The sequence below is a fragment of the Daktulosphaira vitifoliae genome, unplaced genomic scaffold (assembly GCF_025091365.1).
Source record: "Daktulosphaira vitifoliae isolate Bord-2020 unplaced genomic scaffold, ASM2509136v1 Scaffold_1, whole genome shotgun sequence".
Classification (NCBI taxonomy): Eukaryota; Metazoa; Arthropoda; class Insecta; order Hemiptera; family Phylloxeridae; genus Daktulosphaira; species Daktulosphaira vitifoliae.
In genome coordinates this window covers 65762686-65783291 of record NW_026099572.1, presented here as the reverse complement: position 1 = coordinate 65783291, position 20606 = coordinate 65762686, and the positions used below count along the sequence as shown (strand labels likewise).

The window sequence follows — 20606 nt, the reverse complement described above, 5'->3', positions numbered from 1 at the left end:
ACAGAACTAAAATAAATATCAACTTTTATTTCATAAAAATTTTGTTTGATTTATAATTATAATTAAAAAATGACAATTCATAAAAATATAACTTAATTTGTTTAAAAGAAACAAAAATTGTATTAAGTACTATGAAAAAAGTCAAGTCTCACTCTTATTTATATTTATTTTTGATATCCATTAATTTTTTTCTATGTCTACTTGCATATTAATTTGCATTTAAATTTAAATAAATTTTACTTAGGCTATCCAAAAATATATTGGAGATAAATTAGTGATCTTAATATTATACATAGTGGTCCACGATGTTTTGGCAAATCTAATAAATATTTTGTGTTAGTTTTTTTTTAATTATTAAACTTTACTATGAAAATATATATCTTTTTTTTTTAATTTACTAAAAAAAAATATTCTTTTTTAATTTGAGAAAATTTAAATAAAATAATCAATGTTTTTTAAAACATTTCAAATAGAAGTTTAGTACCAAAATCTACTTTGTACGATTTGTTGTTAAATTTTTACAACATTTTAAATTATGAATAAATTTGATTATTTTTATGTTTATTTTACAATGTCAAAATTAGTTTATCTAAAGACGAAAATAGAAGTAAAGTATATTTTTATATTAAATACATATTATTAAAAGTTTTCTATGAAAACATTTTTAATATTTGATATTGTAAAATAAACACATGAAAATTTAGATTCTTATAAACTTCAAAATGCTATAGAAAATTTACTACTGAAAATTAATAATGTTTTCTTAATCTACTATAAAAGATTTATTAAAAAATCGTGAGTCACTCTATATACAGTCGAACTTGGTTAACTCGAAGTTGAAAGGACCGGAGTAAAAGTTCGAGTTATCCAAAAAAAAATTTTAAAACAGTACTGTATGTCTGTATATTAATTCCTGTGTTTATTATAAATAAAATATGAAATGTGCAATAAAAATTAGTATGTATGTATATGTAATTTTAAAAAGGTAGGTAATGTATGTACATATAAACAAAAATGAGGTTAAAAAATTATTTAAAAAAGGTATTTATTTTTGTTTGAGTTTTGCTGTTGATTGCAGCGTTTGTAGTGAATCGTCCAGTCGTCGTCGTCGTAAACCGTAGATAAACAACTTATCGGTAACGATAACATTAATGACTAATGAGTAATGACCTTTATAGATAAATGAGGGAAATTTTATACAAAAACATATGTATTAATAAAACTCAAAACTTCGAGTTATCCATGAAAATATTCGAGTTAAACAAGATTTTTTTACATTGTTTAAATAGGAAATTCTAGGGACCGGAGTAAAAGTTCGAGGTATCGACGATTTCGAGTTAAAGAAGTTCGAGATAACCAAGTTCGACTGTATTTTGATATATTTTATATTTAAACCATGTTAATTCCCCATTGCACTCCTAATTTTTTGTAAATTTAAAAACAAAAGAAATAATTTCAAATTTATTTGTTTTACATCGGTTGATATAAGTTAATTGATTTCAGACACTGTGCTATAGTCATTGGGTACTAGAGATATGTGCATTACTTCTACATTTTTTCTTATTACGGTAGTTTGTAACTAATAGTTCTATTATTTTTGTGTATTTTTCTTTTGGTTCTTTTTGTCTGCTGATATTATATCAACTTGAGTCCCATAGATGGTTACTGTGTTCTCATTATTTGGCTTGGAATTTAACTTTGTTACAGTTGTTTGTTTTAATATTTTTGGAGCAAACATTTTTTGAAAACCATTATCATTCTAGAATTCCAATTAAAATATGATTGAAAATAATTCAGAAATTAAATTGTTTATTGGTAGTTAAAGGGTTGAATGATAGATTATTTTAATATTTTAATGAGGGATCCTTTTTAGTGAAATCCTGAAATACTTTATGAAGTATCATGACAATTCAGCCCTGTATCAATTCTATACTAGATACATTTTAATTTTACTGTTTAATTTGACAAATTAATATACAATTATATAGTAATTAACTAAAAACTTCAATATAATTTTGTGACAATTAATGTTTTGAAAAAAGTTTACTGAAAATTCATATATTTTGCGTTACAATCTTTTCATTTTTGGTTGATAATATGAAAAGTTAGGCATATTTACTATAGTGTAACTAATAATGTAACAAAGAATATTCTCAAGAAATTTTTCACAGTAACTGCAATATTCTTTAAAATCTTCCTGTATTTCCACGCATATTACGAGATAGAAAAAAAAATACAAAACTAAATTATTTTTATAAGGGTACATTCCTTAAATAGAATGGAAAGGTTCTAACGCAAATTTTTAGACTTTTCAGAAAAGCGTTTTTATGTTCAATTTTTTTTTTGTAATTTATCATTATAAATCTTTTATATTTTAACTATACAGAGTGTTATACTGAATATAATACACCTTACAAAAGAGCTTTATTGTAGATTTCACTGAAAAATCTCCATTAAAAAAAACTATATATATTTACTGTAAAATTAACTCAATTTGGCCGTCAAGTATAAATTTACTAACTCTAATGTACTAAAATAATAATAATGTTAATTTTTTTGTTAGTTTATTTTAGTTCTATGTTTTTTTCAATCTATCAATCATAAAGTATTTTTTATGTTCATCCCTTATATCTTATAATAATATCAACTTTAATTTTTCAATTGGCAACATTTATAATTAACTAATTTATTTATTAGATAATGATGTAATTAAATAAATGACTGGTTAATAACAACTTTTGGACTATAATTTCAATAGTTTTTATAAATTTAAAGTAATAGATAGAACTATTTTTATAACAAAACATTTCTCAGCCACATTCCTCCTCTCCTATAAATAATAATGTTAATAACTTCTTAAATATTGGTCAAAAGTTATTATTATCAACTAGTCATTTGCTTAATTGTATCATTATGTAATAAACAAACTACTTAATTATATACAACTTTATAAAGTAAAAGGATACATAAAAAATACTTGATTGATAAATTGAATAAAACATTGAACTAAAAGAAACCAAAAAATTATTATTTTTGATTAATTAAGTGTTTTATAATGAGTGTATTATAATAATTATTATAGAATCACTCTGTATATGTTTTAACCTTAAAAAAGCTCATATGAATCATATTATAAATAATTATTTAAAAAAGTTATCTCCCTTAGAACCAAATTATTAATTTAAATAAAAATAATGTATTTTTCCAGAAATATTGTTACTCTATTATCATGTCCAACCCTTTATTCATTTAATAATATGTTTTACTTTTTCTGAATCCATAAATGTGCTCAATATTTTCTTTAACTCCTTGTTTTCAATTTCGATTTTTTCTACTTCATTTCTCTTCCTATTATAAGCTAAATAAAAAAAATATATACAAATTAATGTTAGGTAATATTCTTTATCTATTCACTGTTTAGGTTTTGAACTAATGGGAACATTAAAATATTATGTTCCCATTAATAAAATAAAAAAAAAGCTAACAAGAAATATCTATTGTTCTGTGTGTTTAGGTAGATAAAAGTAATTAAATTACATATAAAAATGTTCTCTATGACCATTATTCTTATTTTTTTAAATTGGCGAATATTACTTCAGATACACATTCATATAAGTTATTATGTCAGTTAACTATTTTTCAATAACTATTATATAATAGAACAAAAAATTATATGATTAAATTGTACCTAACCTACAGTATAGAGTTTAATATTTATAATATAACTGTCTATAATATATGCATTGCATATGGTATAAAAACAATAATATATTTAAATTTCGCACAGTAAAAGTGAAAAATAAACAAGATTATTTAGTCATACAGAATTTTACTATTCTCTTAATTTTAATGTCAATAATAATAAGTGAACTATAACTATGTTTTTGTGTATTTACAATATAATGCTTGATAGTATAATTTTATTGCATTCTCAAAATTATCCCATAGTTTAATGTTTTCATCAGGAAAAACGTTTAGATACTGTTTCCAATATTTTTCTATGTCATCTATGCTTAATACATTTTTGAAAAAGTATTCAGTTCTATATTGCTGATTATGATTATTATTTTTTTTTTTTATGCTATCTATCGTTTTTTTAAGAGCTCGCAGGTAATCTATGTTTGAAATCGAAAGTGGATGTGTGAGATTATTGCATCGAAAATTTAATTCATTCTCAGTATTTTCTGGAAGGTATTAAACACATTTTTCAATACAATTTAAAAATTTATTATTTGTAAATATTTGAATAATTTTACCAAGCTCTCTAGGATTGATTTTAATGTTTTGTTGTGATTGTGTAATTGACACTCTTTCATCATTTTCATAAGACTCCGTATCATAATTGCTTGTAGACTTATCAATTGCTGTAACTATAAGAAGTTTAAAAACTCATAGCAACATGGGGATGTTTAATTATAACCATATTTAATTATGCGCGAATTTATGAGTATAGGAAATACATCCATTTTGCCTATTATTATAGCCACTCTTAATATTTTTTGATAAAAAAGTTACTGATAGACCTTCCACATCTCTATTAAATAATCTTATGCTACTACATATTTGTTTATTTCCACCTTAATCTTTTTATAACGCATAATAACCAGGAATCACACTTTATAAGTCACTATTACTTTATTAAATGATGACATGATTTTCATATTTACTTAAAGGTCGAGAATCTTGTGATTTTAAAGTAGTTATAGATTTGTTTTCACTTAGCATTTGACCATAATCCATAAGAGACAATGATCCTAAAAAAAAAAAAAAAAAAAATATTTCCTATTGAATGATTTTATTTTATTAATTTTTTTGTGATGTATTAGAAATTTAGGTGTTATCCTTAATTATTAGTTGGTATATCAAAAACTAGTGGGGGGCTGCTATGAAGTTAAGAATATGAACAGATAGAAAAATAATTTTTACTGATTGAATAATTTTTTTTTTTATGATAACTATGTTAAAATTATTTCTATTTTATTTATACAAATTACAATACTTTATATTTTTATTTTTATACGAAGTTAGTTCAAGATATGTGTCCCCCTCTTACGCCTGTTAACATCAATCATAAACTGTAGTTTGTTAGAATAAAACCATTGATTATTTATTTATAGTTATTTAATTTTAAAATGTATGCTTAAAATGACTTAAATCAGTACTGAGAATTTTTTAAAAAATATTTTATGCACTTGTAAGTAAAGAAACGTCTGAATCGGCTTTGGCGTAATCAAATGATTTAAAATAGTGTAGCAGTCCAGTTTCAGAAATTTTTCTTTGCTGTGATTTTATAACACTGTCTTCATTAGAAGCTCTACAAAAAAATTACGGCAATAGATTTTAATTACATAGAAGTATAAACATCTTTTTTTTAAGCCTATACGTACTTACAAAATGTTTTCAATATTTTTAGAATGATTTTGCGTAAATTCTATTAGTTTGCCAATTATTTGATTTTCTAATTGATATTCCATTTTGCTTTAAAGTAGAAAAATAAATTATTAAAATAACTGTTGAATAACTAATGTATATATAATATATATTATAAATATAAAAACCTTTTATCTATTGACTGTAATGTCTCGGGTTTGTGCCATGTTACAGGTTTTTGGCAAATGTCGCATATCACCTGTTCTCGCACATTAAAAAGCATTTGGTTCCATGTAATTGTGGTTTTGATACCACACGTGGCCAAGATATTGAATAATAGGGAAAGATTTTTCTCCGAATGTGTATTGATTATATCGAGAAGTTGATCGTCTAATAAAAATGAAGCATTGTCCAATGTCTTTTCCATTATTAAATTCAAAAAGGCCTGTTCCCTGTAACGACTGTAGGGTGAAATGGAAAAGTCAACTATGTCATCTTTTTTAATAACTAAAAAATATAAAATATAAACACTTCGACGCTAGCCTTAGAAAAATGCTAATAGACAACCTTTGTCTCTTTTAACTCTGTCTGTTATAAAGTTGTTTTTGTAAGAAGGAAGCTCTGTAAAACTCGAGTACATTAACTTGGGTGGAGGTTGCCATGTAACTAATAGGTATTTTTCGTGGATAAATCGGTCGATTTCGAAAATCTATTGTGTTAAAATTTTCATAAGTGAAAAGTAATTCAATAAAATAAGAAAAGTAATACCCTTTTTAGATGAGAATTCATTTGTTCTTGAGAATAATTCCACAGTTCTTTATATGTATTTTCTTGGACTTCTGAAAATCTTTCTGTTTTGTTTTCGTAGCGTTGAATGTCTTCTTTAAGTTTTTCTATATGCTCATAAAGTATTTTCAGTTTATCTTGGAACTCAGTTTTTGTATCTCTTACTAATTTTCTTTTAATCGACAGCACATCTTGTAGCCTAAATGATTAGGTTATGGGTTATTATGAATAACACTATTTAATATATATTTATTAATACTTATACTCATACTTATTAATTTTTCTTCTCTGGGCAGCCTTAGCACAAGCAATTTCTTCTTCCCTTCGTTTTAGAACCTGATAGTTATAATTAAGTTTTTCCACATTTTCTAAGCATTTCATTTTTATCAATTCAAATTCTCTCTGTATGAGCTATATATACATAATAATTATCACAATTTAACGTTAAAGTAATTTGGATTATTTACTACTCTAATCATTACATGTAATTCGGTGTTCAATTCGGATTTCAACGTTCGAACACATTCTTCGTTAATCTCAAATTGTCTTATTATATTGTCTTCTTTTTTGTCAATCATAGCTAAGCGTTCATCAATTGAATTTATTTCACTTACTACAATTTTATCATAAAAATCGTCCCAATTATAATTTGATTTATCAATAAATTTTTTCCTCTGTTCTTCAATAGAAGACTGAATAATATTTAATGAAGTATTAAAATTCGACCTTGCTCATGATAACAAGAATACTCACTCTAATATAATCGATGTGGTTTTTATACTGTTTTCTAATAAACTTGACTTGGTTTTCAATTCTCTCTTGTAAAATTCTTATATCTTCGCTCTGAGCATATTGTTCTTGTAAAAATCTAGAATCCGATTCAGCTAATTCTAGTTTTAATTTATTGATCATCTCATTTTTTTGTTCAATAAGATTATTTCCTCTGCCTATATTTATGTTAGACTACATTTATTTAACTATTTAAAAAACTAACATTTTAGAAGTATACTTTTTTGTAATTCTGACTGTTTATAAATGTCTAACGCATCATTTTTGTCTAGTATCACTGGCCATAATTCACAGATCTCTTTAAATTTCGTGGCCGCTTCTATTGATTCATCTTCTATTGCTTTTAATCTTTTATCTCTTTCAATTTTGTCTGTTTCTCTTCTGTTATTTTCGCGGTTATCACTGGCGAGTAATACATTTGTGACTAACTGTGAACATTCTTCCATGTATTCGAAAAGTTCGAATCCACTAGATTCTAGTTGTTTTTTTACTGGACTCGGTATGTCGATAATTGTTTGATTATCTTCATTGTGCAAAATCAACCTATAAATAAAATAATGTTTATAAGACTATATTTATTGTTAATAATTTTATAAAATATAGTCAATATTTAATATAGTAAATATAGTGCAATATTGCAGAAGGCAACGGGAAACTACTGCACTTCCTTAGGATATACCAATGGTATTAACCAACCTAACGGTTGGAAAAAAAAAAGTCAATATTACCTTTTATATTTTTTACAATTTATTAAAGCTATTTAATTCAAATATAAAACAAACTTATTTTATTAATATTTATATATTAATATATTAATATTTATTTTTGTATTTATTTATTTATTGAATTCTTTCAGCATTAAAATAAAAAATAATAATTTGGGTTACTTATTTGAGATAAGTATTGTTTATTTTTAAATCATTTTTTCATAAATAGGTAATTTATTGAAGATAATAATCCATTTGTTTTTAAAAATTAATTTTCTAATTTAAACATCCTTTATCAAAAAGACAATGAAGGAGACCATAGGGAACATCTCTTATGTACTTATTTTAAATTACTATGCTTTTGAAAGTATAAATTTATCACTGTACTGATTTGGCTCTAAATGTTCATAAATTAAAATATTTACGTTAAGAAAATACTTCACGAGTAAAAGTTCAGAATAAAATATTTGAACGTTTTTCTTTGGTACATTTTTAAAAAATTTTCTAATACTTCTAATTTGAAGGTTTGGTAAATTATTATTACTAGTTACTACATTTATATTATAATTTGTAATACTTAATTAAAAATCGTATGATTAATTAATTAAAGGAAAATAAAAGAAATTGTATGATACTATTAACAATATTCTACAGTTTTTTCAACAACAAATTTTTTTTAAACTTATAAGTTAATTGTGCTGTATTTGTGGTTTATTTTGTTAAAATTATCATTGATCAAATATTTAAACATTACCGGCTATTTTCATTAGGTTTCAATACATTCATTTTCTTGTGTATGTAAATTTAATCTACTATAACAGAACTTATTAAAAATATTTATTGATTATTTACTTTATTGTTAAAATATTTTATTCGATATATGATTACACAAAAATTTTGTACACAAGCAATTTTGTCTAGAATTCATATTTAATAATAATAATAATAATCTCAAAAATATACGGGGAATATATGATTAGCTGACCCCTAAAATGTTGTTTATTCAGAAGATCTCCAAGGGAACATTAACGGCAATATGCTGTATTGATACAACAATAATATAACATGACGTTTAAATTATTTATTTATTTGAATTACGGTAACAAATAAAACATTAATTAAATGTAAGAGATAATATATACATTTTGGAACCATAAAACAATTTAGTGGTTAATTGAGGCCTGATAATTACTCATTCGTTTGTGGTAATTAACCAGGCACTTAGGTTAATTGATGTATTTCATTCATATAACTATTCTTTGAGTATTTATTTTAGTTAGCTCATTATTTTTTGTTAACTCATCTGAATGAATGTATTGTTATTGTAAATTTTTTTTTATATAAATAAATATTTTGTTTCAGGTTGTTTATAGTTAGCTATTTTAATAATTAGCAAATTTTTTTATGCATAAAATTGTTTGTTTCCCTTTAAATTGTTTTTGTTTTACGGGGTCAATACCAAAAATAGTTTTGGCAAGCTCACTACAGAGTATTGTGGCCAAGTTCGATAGTCTGACACGCTACTAATTTGCATTGTGCGCGGACTGAGGTTACTGTACTATGACATTGAAATATAATTAAATATTGTTTACATTTCTCAAAAAACGAAATATTCAGTTATTACTTTCACTTGAGTGCATTTTTTTTTTTCATTTTTTTATTATTATATTTACTGATTTAAATACTGACTCGTTTTACTTTAATTGTTTTAACTTATTATATTAATGCACACTTTGTATACTAAAAATATATTTTTAAGACTTCATAACAATAAAAAAATTAAATCTTCATCATGAGGATCAATAGTCTGTCATGTTAATTTTAAAGGCGTCAAACTTTAGAACACGATTAAATATCGTTCATTATTTTTTGGTGTACATTAAAGCTCTTAAAATAATAAAATAAACGGATGAAGATGTTAAACAGTATTATTCATAAATAAAATAAAAGTTTTCCTAAAAATATTTCAATTTAAACGTACTATAGAATTGTTTAAATATTTCTAAGTATTATTTTAATTTTGATTTTAAAATTATTTTAACATCTAATTTATTATAAAACCAAATTAGATAATTTTTATTGAACATAAAAATGTTCAATCATAAATATAATAAATAACTTAAATTGGTTTATAATAACGTTGTAAAATTAAAAAATTTAATTTTCACTTTTAATATTGTATGTAACAAAATTTAATTGTTTAATTTTGTTTTCAAGTTGGCAAATGTTACATTATACTTTGGTTTTATATACATTTGTTTTTATTAAGAATTAACAAGAGGTACAAAAATGATAAAATTTCTATCGTCACATTATATTTTGTAATTATTATTGAATATTTTATTATTTAGGTAATCTATTTGATTAAATTAGGTTAAATTACCATAATAATATTTTACTTGTCGTTTATTGAAATGTCATATTAAATGGAATTAGTGAAATTATTATGTGATAATTTAGTATATTTTTAGTCTACTTAATAAAATTAATTTGATAGGTTAAAATGCTAATTTGTACTCTAAAGTATATCGTAACCATTAAACCAGTTGCATTACTTTGTGAGTTTAAATATTTCAACATTTCACCATTAGGCTCTTATTAATATATGTATATCATCCAAATCATGTAAGTCACATAAAATGTGTAAAATGAATAAAATGTTCCACCACATATTTATTCAAATAAGTAGTCTTACAAAACAATACATTTTTAGCGGATATTATGTAAGTTGCATCAATTTTTTCCGCTGCAAAAAATTTGTTTGTAATTATGTACAGTAACAATGTTTAATGGTTTAAATATTAATTTACTTGTTAACGATAAGAACAGCACAAAACATTTACGACATAACTCGTTGATATTTTTATAAGATAGGTATTGTAATTAATAATCAGGTAATTGTTTGTAACTAATTATTAAAATGATTAAAAATATACCGTTCCAAAAGTGTTCATATTATTATATTAATTTTTAAATTATGATTATACTATTTCAATGTTTTTCAGATAACTATCAGAAAATTTTAAGTGACATGACTATTTTTGAAATATAACACAATAGAATTGATTTCATGCAAACAGATGTTAACTCGTTAAATTTATTATAATCCGTTTAAAATATATACACGTACATTCTGTTTAAAATCATTTTGTTGTATACATATTGATATATCTGTAAAAATACCAAAATTAATTTTTTGTGTCATCAAGTTCTGTAATTGTTCGTAACAAAAATTTATTCTATTGAGTTCTATTCTATTTGAATAATTTAATCAAATCGATTATTTAATTTGTTTTCAAGAAGTAAAATAGTTTTAGTTACATTTAACAAGCGTATTAAAAGATTATTTATTAGAATTTCTAATTAATTAAAATTTAATTTAATCTTATTAGTGATTATCTCTTATGGTGTCTTTGTTGTATTTTTTTAAGTTAAAATAATTGATAGTTACTTATAAAATCAAATATTATTGATGTAGAAATCTGTAGATTATTAAATGTAATAATTCAACCGAAAAAATAAGAAGTTACTTAAATTGATTTATAATTGTATAAATAATTTTTTTCGGTATTTAAATAGTTTTGAAAACGATGTATAATAATAATATTTATTATATAAATAATAAATAATGTATTTCTATAGAAATAGACCCAAGTTGGAATAAGCTTTTTAAAGATAAAGTCTCAATAGTTAAATTGGGACTAGACAAATATGGAACTAAGAGTATTCATAGAATATTTTATGTATTAAAATATTTTTATTTACCGAAATATGCATACTTTTTGATAAATTATTTTTCTTTTTACCGTTATCACAATAAAATCATGTAAAAAGAAAAACGATTGAATTAGTAATGTATCGATAAATTTTATCGAAGTAAAATATTATGACTCGTCAAGAAATAACAAAAAAACAAAATACGAAAATTCATAGAAACAGTAAGAATAAATTACATAAAAATGTTGTAAAAAAAAATATTCGGCGTAAGACTTTCAAATTTGTACAATCTGAAAAGTATATAAGTAATTAATAAGGATCCGGCATTGAGTAATACATTTAAAAATAGATGATTATCAAGTTTAAAATTTAATGCATTAGTTTTTTTACGATTGCTAGTTTTTAAATTTTTTGAAAAATTATCAAATGTATTTTAAATCTTGATAAATTAACTAATCTTGAAATTGTTGAAACAAACAAAGTAATAGACAGTAGCATTTTATAGTTCATAAAAGTTATTATTGTATTTTAAAATTTTACTTAAACAATCAAACAATAACGTATAGTCATTGTTAATTTTTATTTATTTTGGATTACTGTCATCTAAGAAACAACTGTCTATTTTTAATAGTCTCGTTAACTATGAAACATAACGTTGATGATTTGTCCTTTGGTACTGTATTACCCCGTGATCTAGTCACGTGCATTTAAAAATGTGGTACACTACTAATTTTATCATGGGTTTGTTTAAGTTTATAATTATAGTCATTTATAAACATTTGTGATATACTTTGATAAGGTGAATAATAGATAAGTGTCGTATGTTAGTTAGGAAGAGATTATAAATGAAAATTTCTAATAACTATAATGAACAAACACATTTTTATACTAAATCGAGGATTGTATATTTCTTTTAAAAAAATGCCTATCAATAAAATAGTATCACAAGTTTGTTTTATTTACAATTCAGGCCTTTTTCTTATCTAATAAATAAGTTGATAAATATGCAATACATTATAAAAAATTATGTTATTGTACAAATTCCATATGTTTTCTACTAATATTTAACATTAAAATATGTGTGCGAATGTATTAATTTCATGTTATGTTATCAATACAAAAACATATCTAATTGTATTCAGTGCACATATTTGTCCCACTGTTATGATTAAAATAAATAAATCAACTAAAGTTTCTAATTATTGTAGTTTTTATGTGTTTATGAGTGGAAAGTTTAAATAAATAAATAGTTTTAGTGACTTCAGCCGTAAAAAAACAATAATAATATCAAAGATTAGAAGGTTTTGTAAACAATTATTGGGGCTAACCTTGGTGAAATTGTGTGATAATCACGTCCAAATGTTACATAAAGGACAACGTACTAACAAATACATTTCTTAGTAAAATAACAATTTACAGTACATTTTAACTAACTCGTGATAGGAGCTATCTTATATTAATTGGTCCCTTAGACTAGTCCAGGCCACAGCCATAGTGTTTGATTTTGGTGTATGGATTTATCACCAATTCTTTTGTTCTTTTTGATATACATCGACCGACGCACTAATTGAAAATATTTGTTCTTTGGGTTTGAAACTTTTTTCTAATTCTTCATGGCTCTCCGTTCTGTCATTGGTGAATAATTTTTCCACTTGTAGTAAACTTTTACCTCTCGTCTCTGGCAAAAATAAGGCAATGAAACACGTTGCCAAACCGGCCGCGCCAGCAAATAACCACATAATTTCATCAGTCTGCAACGCTGTCATGAGGCTAGGTGATATTTTTACTGTGACAAATATGAAGAAATATGCTAATGATGGTACCAAACCTCCCATAAGACCTCGGACCTTCAGAGGAAATAACTCGCCAATCATCATCCAAGGTAGAGGTACCATGCCCAACATGCTAGCGCTGACATTAGACAATATGCATACTAAAGGAATCCAGCTAAAAGGTCGGTCGTCTACTTGTAGCGAACCGTACCAAAACTCGTATGTTCCACAAACAGCCATTGAAATTGCCATCAATATTGTTGACGTCATAGCCATAGTTCGTCGATTTAGATGTTGAATGCAAATCGAACCTGTAATGCTCATTATTAACCTCAACAGAGCTACAATAATTGATGCTAAATTACTATCTATTGTCGAACCCGCTACTTGAAAAAAATTTACTGCATAATATAATACTATGTATATTCCACTGGCTTCTTGTAGTAGAAAAAAACATATTAGTATCAGGAAAGGTTTCCATACGGCAGGTTCTAAAAAGTCTACTAGTTTTGGTAATAGAGTTACTTCAGAGTTTTTATCAACCTTTAAAGTATCCATGATTTCGGCTAACTCTTTGTCGGCCAATGCCGGCTTTCTTCTTAGCCATAATAGAGACTTCGATGCGTCGGTTATTCGACCTTTCGATGCCAGCCACGATGGCGATTCAGGCGTTAAATTCACTGCCATGAAACTCAAAAATGAGGTTAGAGCACATAACACGGAAACAATCTGCCAAGACATTATTGATCCTAGTGAATAAACGATAAGAACACCGACAGACACAAATATCGGACCAAACGCCGATAAGATGCCTCTATGTTTGGCTAAACTAACTTCCGCAACATAAACGTAACATGCTGAGGACATACCTGTGAAAAAAAATTAGAACTATTTTGGTATTGTTCGTATTTTAACGGAAGATTTACTAAGAAAAATTCTATATCTGACCAATAGCAACTCCAGTGATGAATCGTCCTACACATAATACTATTATGTTATTAGATAGTCCAATTACACTCCATCCAATCAAAAATGGTATTGAAGTTAACTGAACTGTAGTTTTTCTTCCTAATATTTGCATGAAGGCCCCTGACATCAATGCACCCAATGGATTTGATATAACTCCTAAACTAGCTAAACAAATAATGATTGTAAAATATAGTTTATTTGATATCAATATAATTATTTCACATAAATTATTTGTTCTCTTTAGTTTTGGGAAGTATCAAACAAAATCACCCACATAACACAAAGGAAAAACATTATTCATCGGTTACTTATCGTTGAATGAAATTCCAACGCTTTTAAACGTACACTAACACTTTTTTACATATTTACGACTACACAAATTTTTTTATTGCTCGGGGTAAAAAATAATAAATTCGAAGTTTTGAATTAATTATTTTACCCAGAAAATAATAGATCTGTGCAGTATCATTATTATTGTAGAGCAGGAACACACATTAAAAAGTTTGGCCATGAACAGGTTCATAGGTTAAGTATATGCAAAGGTACGATGTGTATTATTCATATATAAATAATAATTTATTTCAATTAGAATTCGCGAAGGTTCGATTATATAATAATATATCATAACGACCCAATTTTCGGATAAAATTAATTGTATTACATGTTTTATCGCTAATTATCGTATCTAATTCTATCACAACTCTACCGAGAGTCACTTTGGAGTTATAGAAGGTTCCGTAGGTTTGGCTAAATAGACTTATATTGAAAAATTGATTGCAATTAGCCTGGACGAAAAACTGAGTAAATCAATCATATATCATTAGGAACAGTAATTGCGTGTTAATACAGTCAGGAACTTTCATATTTTTTCTTCGCCGTTTTGCAAATTATATTTATTGCGCGCGATTGTTATCGAATATATATACTGGATAACCTTGACCGCAACCTGGAGACACCTCGAACCTATAGTAGATAATGACATTGCTCTTAATGATTGGAATTATGGCGATTTGCAGTGGCTGGAGCGAAAGTAAATCACATGCGTTGGGTACTAATGATTTGTTTACATTGTGTGCGAGATAAATATTTCCTTGTTAGCTTTTTGCTCAACCAAAGTTTTAACTTTGAATAAAATTGTTTTATAATTGCAATGAATTACTGTGTTGCATAAAATAATTTACCAATACAAATTATGACGAACCGATTTGTTTATTCGACGGATCACTCAAAACGATAAATAAATGATTTTTTACAAGTTTTGATTTGTTTGATATATTATTAATAAGCAAGTTGTTTTTCATCGAACTTATACGAGGAACCTAATAGGCTTAAATGAATACAATAAATAAATTACCTATCCAAGATGCTTCCACGTTGTTGACCAGAATAGAGCTGCTGGAGTCGAGAAGCTGTGGCAATAGTACAGCTGAGAACCCCTGACACATTCCCACGGAAATTGAATTGACATGGGTTGCCACGGCAGACATAATCTGCAAAACGAAAGTGTATTAAATAGATGCGATGAATCACACAGATTTTTGTTAAAGTAGTCTAGTTATATTGGATGACGACTTAATTTCAATTAGATTGACGATATGGTTTGTGAACTCTGTCCGCATGGGGTTCACTGAAGGACGGTATGACACAATGTTAAATTATAGCCTATGTATTTCCTTTTCGAATACCTTGAACCTTGGGCATTTATAAGTCAATCAGCTACCGAACGATGACTTTTTGACGTATGAAAACTCAAAAGTGATTGATTGGAATTTAAACTATTTAAGTATTTTGTTTAACTAGCAAATTTTCGTAGCTTTAATCAGGTTTATCAGTTGTTTGCTAATTATAGTTCTCTTAATACCTTGTGATTTTGTAATTAGTGCGTTAAAGTAGATACGACCTAAAATTTGGGCAGGAGACAAATGTTACACAAAAATGATTAAATCTCCTAAAATATTAAGTTCTAGTATTTCATATTTTTTTTAGAGCTTAGCAAGTTATTATGGACTCGCAGATTAAAACAATACCATTTAAATAGGTTAAAACAAATTATGAGTAATTGTATTAATCTAATAACTATGAGCTTTGATTCGCGATTTTGGTTCGGCCCCCCTCAAGACCACCCTCGTGTTGTAGCTCCCCTAAAAATTATTGGAAATTACATGTAAATTTATATAGAAATATTTTCAAGGAGGGGAGAAATTAAGTTAGACTCCCAAACATTTTGTTCAAATTGCGCCTATCAGTTTGTTTACATTACAATATTATAAGTCGTAATTGTTTGTTTGCTTTATTAAATTTGTAAAGTCAATTGGCTCAAATGACGTTGTGAGTATATTTATGTCGCGAAAAAAAGAAACAAATCTATAATTTACGCGTAATTTTTTTTCTTTTTGACATTGAGCGATAAATTTCAACTATAAAAACGAAAGTTAAGTAGTTGTGTATTATTGTGATAAGCAATTACGAGTATATTTATATATGATTTTCTGATGAATCAGCATTTTTTTTTAAACTCGAACGCTATCAATTGTAGGTTTTAACAATCTCTGTGGTAGTGAAAATTATCGGCTATAGTAGGTGAACATTTAAAAGTTACTCTAATTTTTACAGTGAATTTCATGAATGAAATACATCTGATGAAGTAATTGTATACGGACTGTGATATAATGCCAAAAGCTTAAATTCATTGAGAATTTTTTGTTGGTAAAACGTTTTTAACCGGCTAAAAGTCTTTAAAACTAAAATTAGGTCACGGACATTTTGTCATTAGAAAATATACTTAATCGTTACGAGAAGAATTTTCAGCATCAAAAAACAGTTGGATAGTTTCATTTGTGACGCGCGTTGTTTTTCAGTAAAATTATACATTTGTATAAATTCTAAAAAAAATTCCTATTTTGAAGTGGTATATTTTATCGGAATCATTAAGATGAAAAAATAACCAATTACCTTCAAAATAGATAATTATGTTTTCTTATTTGATAGTTGCCAAAAACTTTTAAATTTTGAATGGTGAATAAGAGGCTGTATAAAAAATTAAGAACTATCGATAGGGTAATGTTAATGAAAAAATGTTCAATTATTACGATTTGGGATTTATTATTGTATCATGACTCAATGTTTATCATTCATAACTAATAAAAATTATTTTTGGCAATTATGAATATCCTAAAAACATAAAATTGTTTTCATAAATTAGCAAAGAGTATAGCTTTTATTTAGATTCTAATTTACTTTTTAGAAATAATGTCTTACTATGTGACTGTAAAATCGCGTATAATTGTTGGGAGTACTAGTAGTAAAGTTAATACATTTTTGTTTTATTTAACACTGCAAAACAAAGGATTTTACTTATTGACTAAATTTTTATGTTTTGTTTCGCGGAAATATTTGTAGTTATTTTTTACAATTATAAATGTATTTTTAACAGTTGAATTTGTAATTTTAGCAGTTGAATGCCTTTAAAAACCGAAGTTTTCGGGTTGTAAAAATCAAATATGTGCATAGTAAAAGATCATTATGTAAATTTATTATTCTTAAATGTGCATTAATATAGCTCACGTGTATTTTAAGCCCTGTTATTTTTTAAAAGGCATAGGAGTCATTAAAAACAGTTTTTATGTATTTTTATCGAAAAATATATAACAAATATCGTGTAAAGTTAATAGTTTGATTTATAATATTAATGTGCTTTATAGCTAACTAATTTAAATAAATGTAAAATACTTAATTTTTATATGATTAATTATCTGCTCGATCAATCAAGCTAATTGATTGTAATAATATTTCAGTAATGGAACTGGACAACGTTAATTGGTTTATGTTTATACAATCTTAAACAAAAAAACGAAAACAAATAGCTTTTTCTCATTAAATACAATGTCTGTGTATTCTTATTGCGAACTTTTATCGTCAACACAATAACATAATATCGTGTATATAATAACATTGACTTTGTATGTTTAAACGCGCAAATGCATTTAAGATACTAAAATTTAGTCATTTTATCAAAAAGATGGTTTGATTTGATTTTTATTTTAGAACATAGCAATTGTGTTTTTGATGAAATATTTATCTATTTTTAGGTTAACTCGTTGTAAACATTAATAAAAACAACATTTTTATGTGTATATTTAAATTTGTTATTTTTTTCTTTTATTTATAATTTTTGAATAAAAACTCCAGTTTAATATTACACTTGACTTTCAATAAAAAATGATACAATTTAATGGTGAATTTCGTTGTTAAGAAAACAATGATTTATAAGTGATATTATTGTCACGTATTTGCACTTATTGTAGTTATTCAATAGCATTATAAACATTTATCTGTAACTGATGCGTCTTATTTTTTATAATTGACTAAATAAACCAATTAAAGTTTCATTTCAATATCCAGGAAAAGAATATTATTACACCACATATATAAGTGGATAAATTGCAAATATTCTTTTATTAATTATTTTCATACCATTTCGATTTTGATTGCGGCCTTATATAAAAACATTTTTTATTACTATTTACACAATTTTTTAATGGTAGTGTGATAAACGTGGTAATGCTTAATTTATCTTGAACGGATCATTACAACACTTTTCTTAAGAAGAGTGAGACTATTAAAAGTTTATCGATGATGATCTCGTTTTTAATTATAATTTATTTTATTATTTTGTAATTAAGTTATTGCAAAACCGTGTGTTTGTTTAGACTTGAAAGTTCATTTTAATTTTAGAAACCCAATTGGTAGTTAATGAACATAGTAAATAGTCGATGTAATATTTTATTAAAGCCAGTAATTAATTATTAGAAATATTTATGTCTGCAGAATATGGTGGAAATTTTTTTAATTTATGCGGCCCTGAGATTCGAGTATAATACACGATCTGCAAACTTAAGTTTCGCGGATCGTGACGATACATCAAATTGCGTTTGCCGAGTGCTTATCGTTAAATAAAAATACGTTTTTCTTATAAAAAAGGAGTTATTTTAAGCGAATAATTAAAATAACGAACTATTTATTGTTAATTTCTTAAAAAAATGTTTATGTTAGAATTTTTATTGGGATTATTACTTTTTTGAAACGATTTTTTTTAAGAAAATGTTCATTGGTATGGCATGAGATATTTTTTATTGTAATCGCTTTGTCTTTAAAATCTTGCAATTTTCGTGCACAATAAATGCGTTAGTCATAATCACAATTAATTGTTGACATAGAATTGGGTTGGCGCAAACCAAAGAGGCGGTTTAATGTACTTACAGTTCTGCCGCAACCCCATTGCCAGGTGTTCCATAAAGTCTTAAAGGAATGTTTCATTACACGGCGAGCGTCGAGGTGCCGTCCAACGTATTGACGGCGTTACTTGGTCTCATGGGCGAAGACGAGACCACCGTGGAACGGAACCTGTGTTACTGGCGGCACCGGTTTCCTATTTATCACAGATATGACTACCCTCGACGCGAGGAACACTCGAATATATCGCTAGGTTTGGACACACGGCGCGTGTACAATGGCGAGTGTTAGCGTATTAGTTCAGGTTGTAAATTAGATATCGCATTTAGTTTATGACGAGCGATCAAGGGGCAGTCGGTGGGTTGAGGGCCGTGATGCTGACTGTACGGCGAATGTCGCGTGGCCCAGCGCGAACCGTTCGGCAGCGATACTCCTACTACTTTCGCCCGGCGTAAATTTCAATAGACGAGCGATACCGTCGTGTGTCCGTCCGACTGCTGCTGGCACCCAAATAATAAGCACATCTCGTTCATACAATAACAATAATACGTGCATTGTTGTTGTTCTTTTCAACAATTATCTCCACGTTATCATCTGTTAACTATCACGAAAGCCTATCAGCGTTAAATAAAAAATTAATATCACACTAATGCTCGTGTTTGGTGGCGTACAGCGAAGACGCTGATTGTTAGCGAAGGTCAACGTCGCATTATTTTGTCTCCACACGCGAACAAAACCAACACCGCTATCTCATCGCTTAGTCCAAACTCCGTCTGATTTTCCCGCCAGCCATTGGCGTTCATATAGTGATAACTGCCGGTAAGTTAAACTGAACGCTCAACGTTTTTGTAAGTCTCTTGGGCGCACCTTTAGGATATACCACAAACAATGTAATATTCTGATCAGGTGATTAAAAATGGTACATCGAATGATCTGGATTATAACTAAATCATGAAATTATATTTTCGTTACTATGATTAATCAAACGTTTTATCATTTAATATTTATTAACTTGAAACTTCTGTATTCTTTTATTCAAATGAACACTAAAAAATTACAAATATCGCTCTAAGCACCAAAATTCCCATCAGCTATCGGCACATAGGAAACTTTTACTCTTTTTTGACTCTACTGACATACTAGCAAACCTAATTTAATCGATTTGACCAAGAAAATGTTCATTTATAAAAAAGTAAAAAAAATAAAATTGGGTGAGGTTTCTACATGACACGTAGAATTCATTTATTCTACAAATACTTTTAAG

General features: G+C 26.3%; 1 protein-coding gene across 5 annotated transcripts; it reads right to left on the bottom strand.

The window, feature by feature from the left end:
* Positions 1 to 544: 544 nt before the first annotated feature.
* Positions 545 to 19782, bottom strand: LOC126896241 (dynein regulatory complex protein 1-like). 5 transcript variants are annotated; one of them, XM_050668861.1, is made up of 16 exons: positions 19370 to 19782; positions 15465 to 15600; positions 7166 to 7488; positions 6910 to 7103; positions 6639 to 6848; positions 6428 to 6567; positions 6139 to 6355; positions 5938 to 6079; positions 5559 to 5877; positions 5392 to 5478; positions 5193 to 5314; positions 4668 to 4754; positions 4257 to 4370; positions 3897 to 4184; positions 3267 to 3358; positions 558 to 1759 (listed from the first exon to the last, which is right to left on the bottom strand). In XM_050668861.1, the coding sequence occupies exons 1-16, from the start codon at positions 19401 to 19403 to the stop codon at positions 1592 to 1594; spliced, it is 2673 nt and encodes an 890-aa protein (XP_050524818.1). In that variant the 5' UTR covers positions 19404 to 19782; the 3' UTR covers positions 558 to 1591. The 5 variants fall into 5 exon arrangements, with proteins under 5 accessions (XP_050524820.1, XP_050524818.1, XP_050524819.1 ...); XM_050668863.1 differs by lacking the exons at positions 15465 to 15600; positions 19370 to 19782 and adding an exon at positions 8407 to 9278 and having other exon boundaries at positions 545 to 1759; XM_050668862.1 differs by lacking the exon at positions 4668 to 4754.
* Positions 19783 to 20606: the final 824 nt, after the last annotated feature.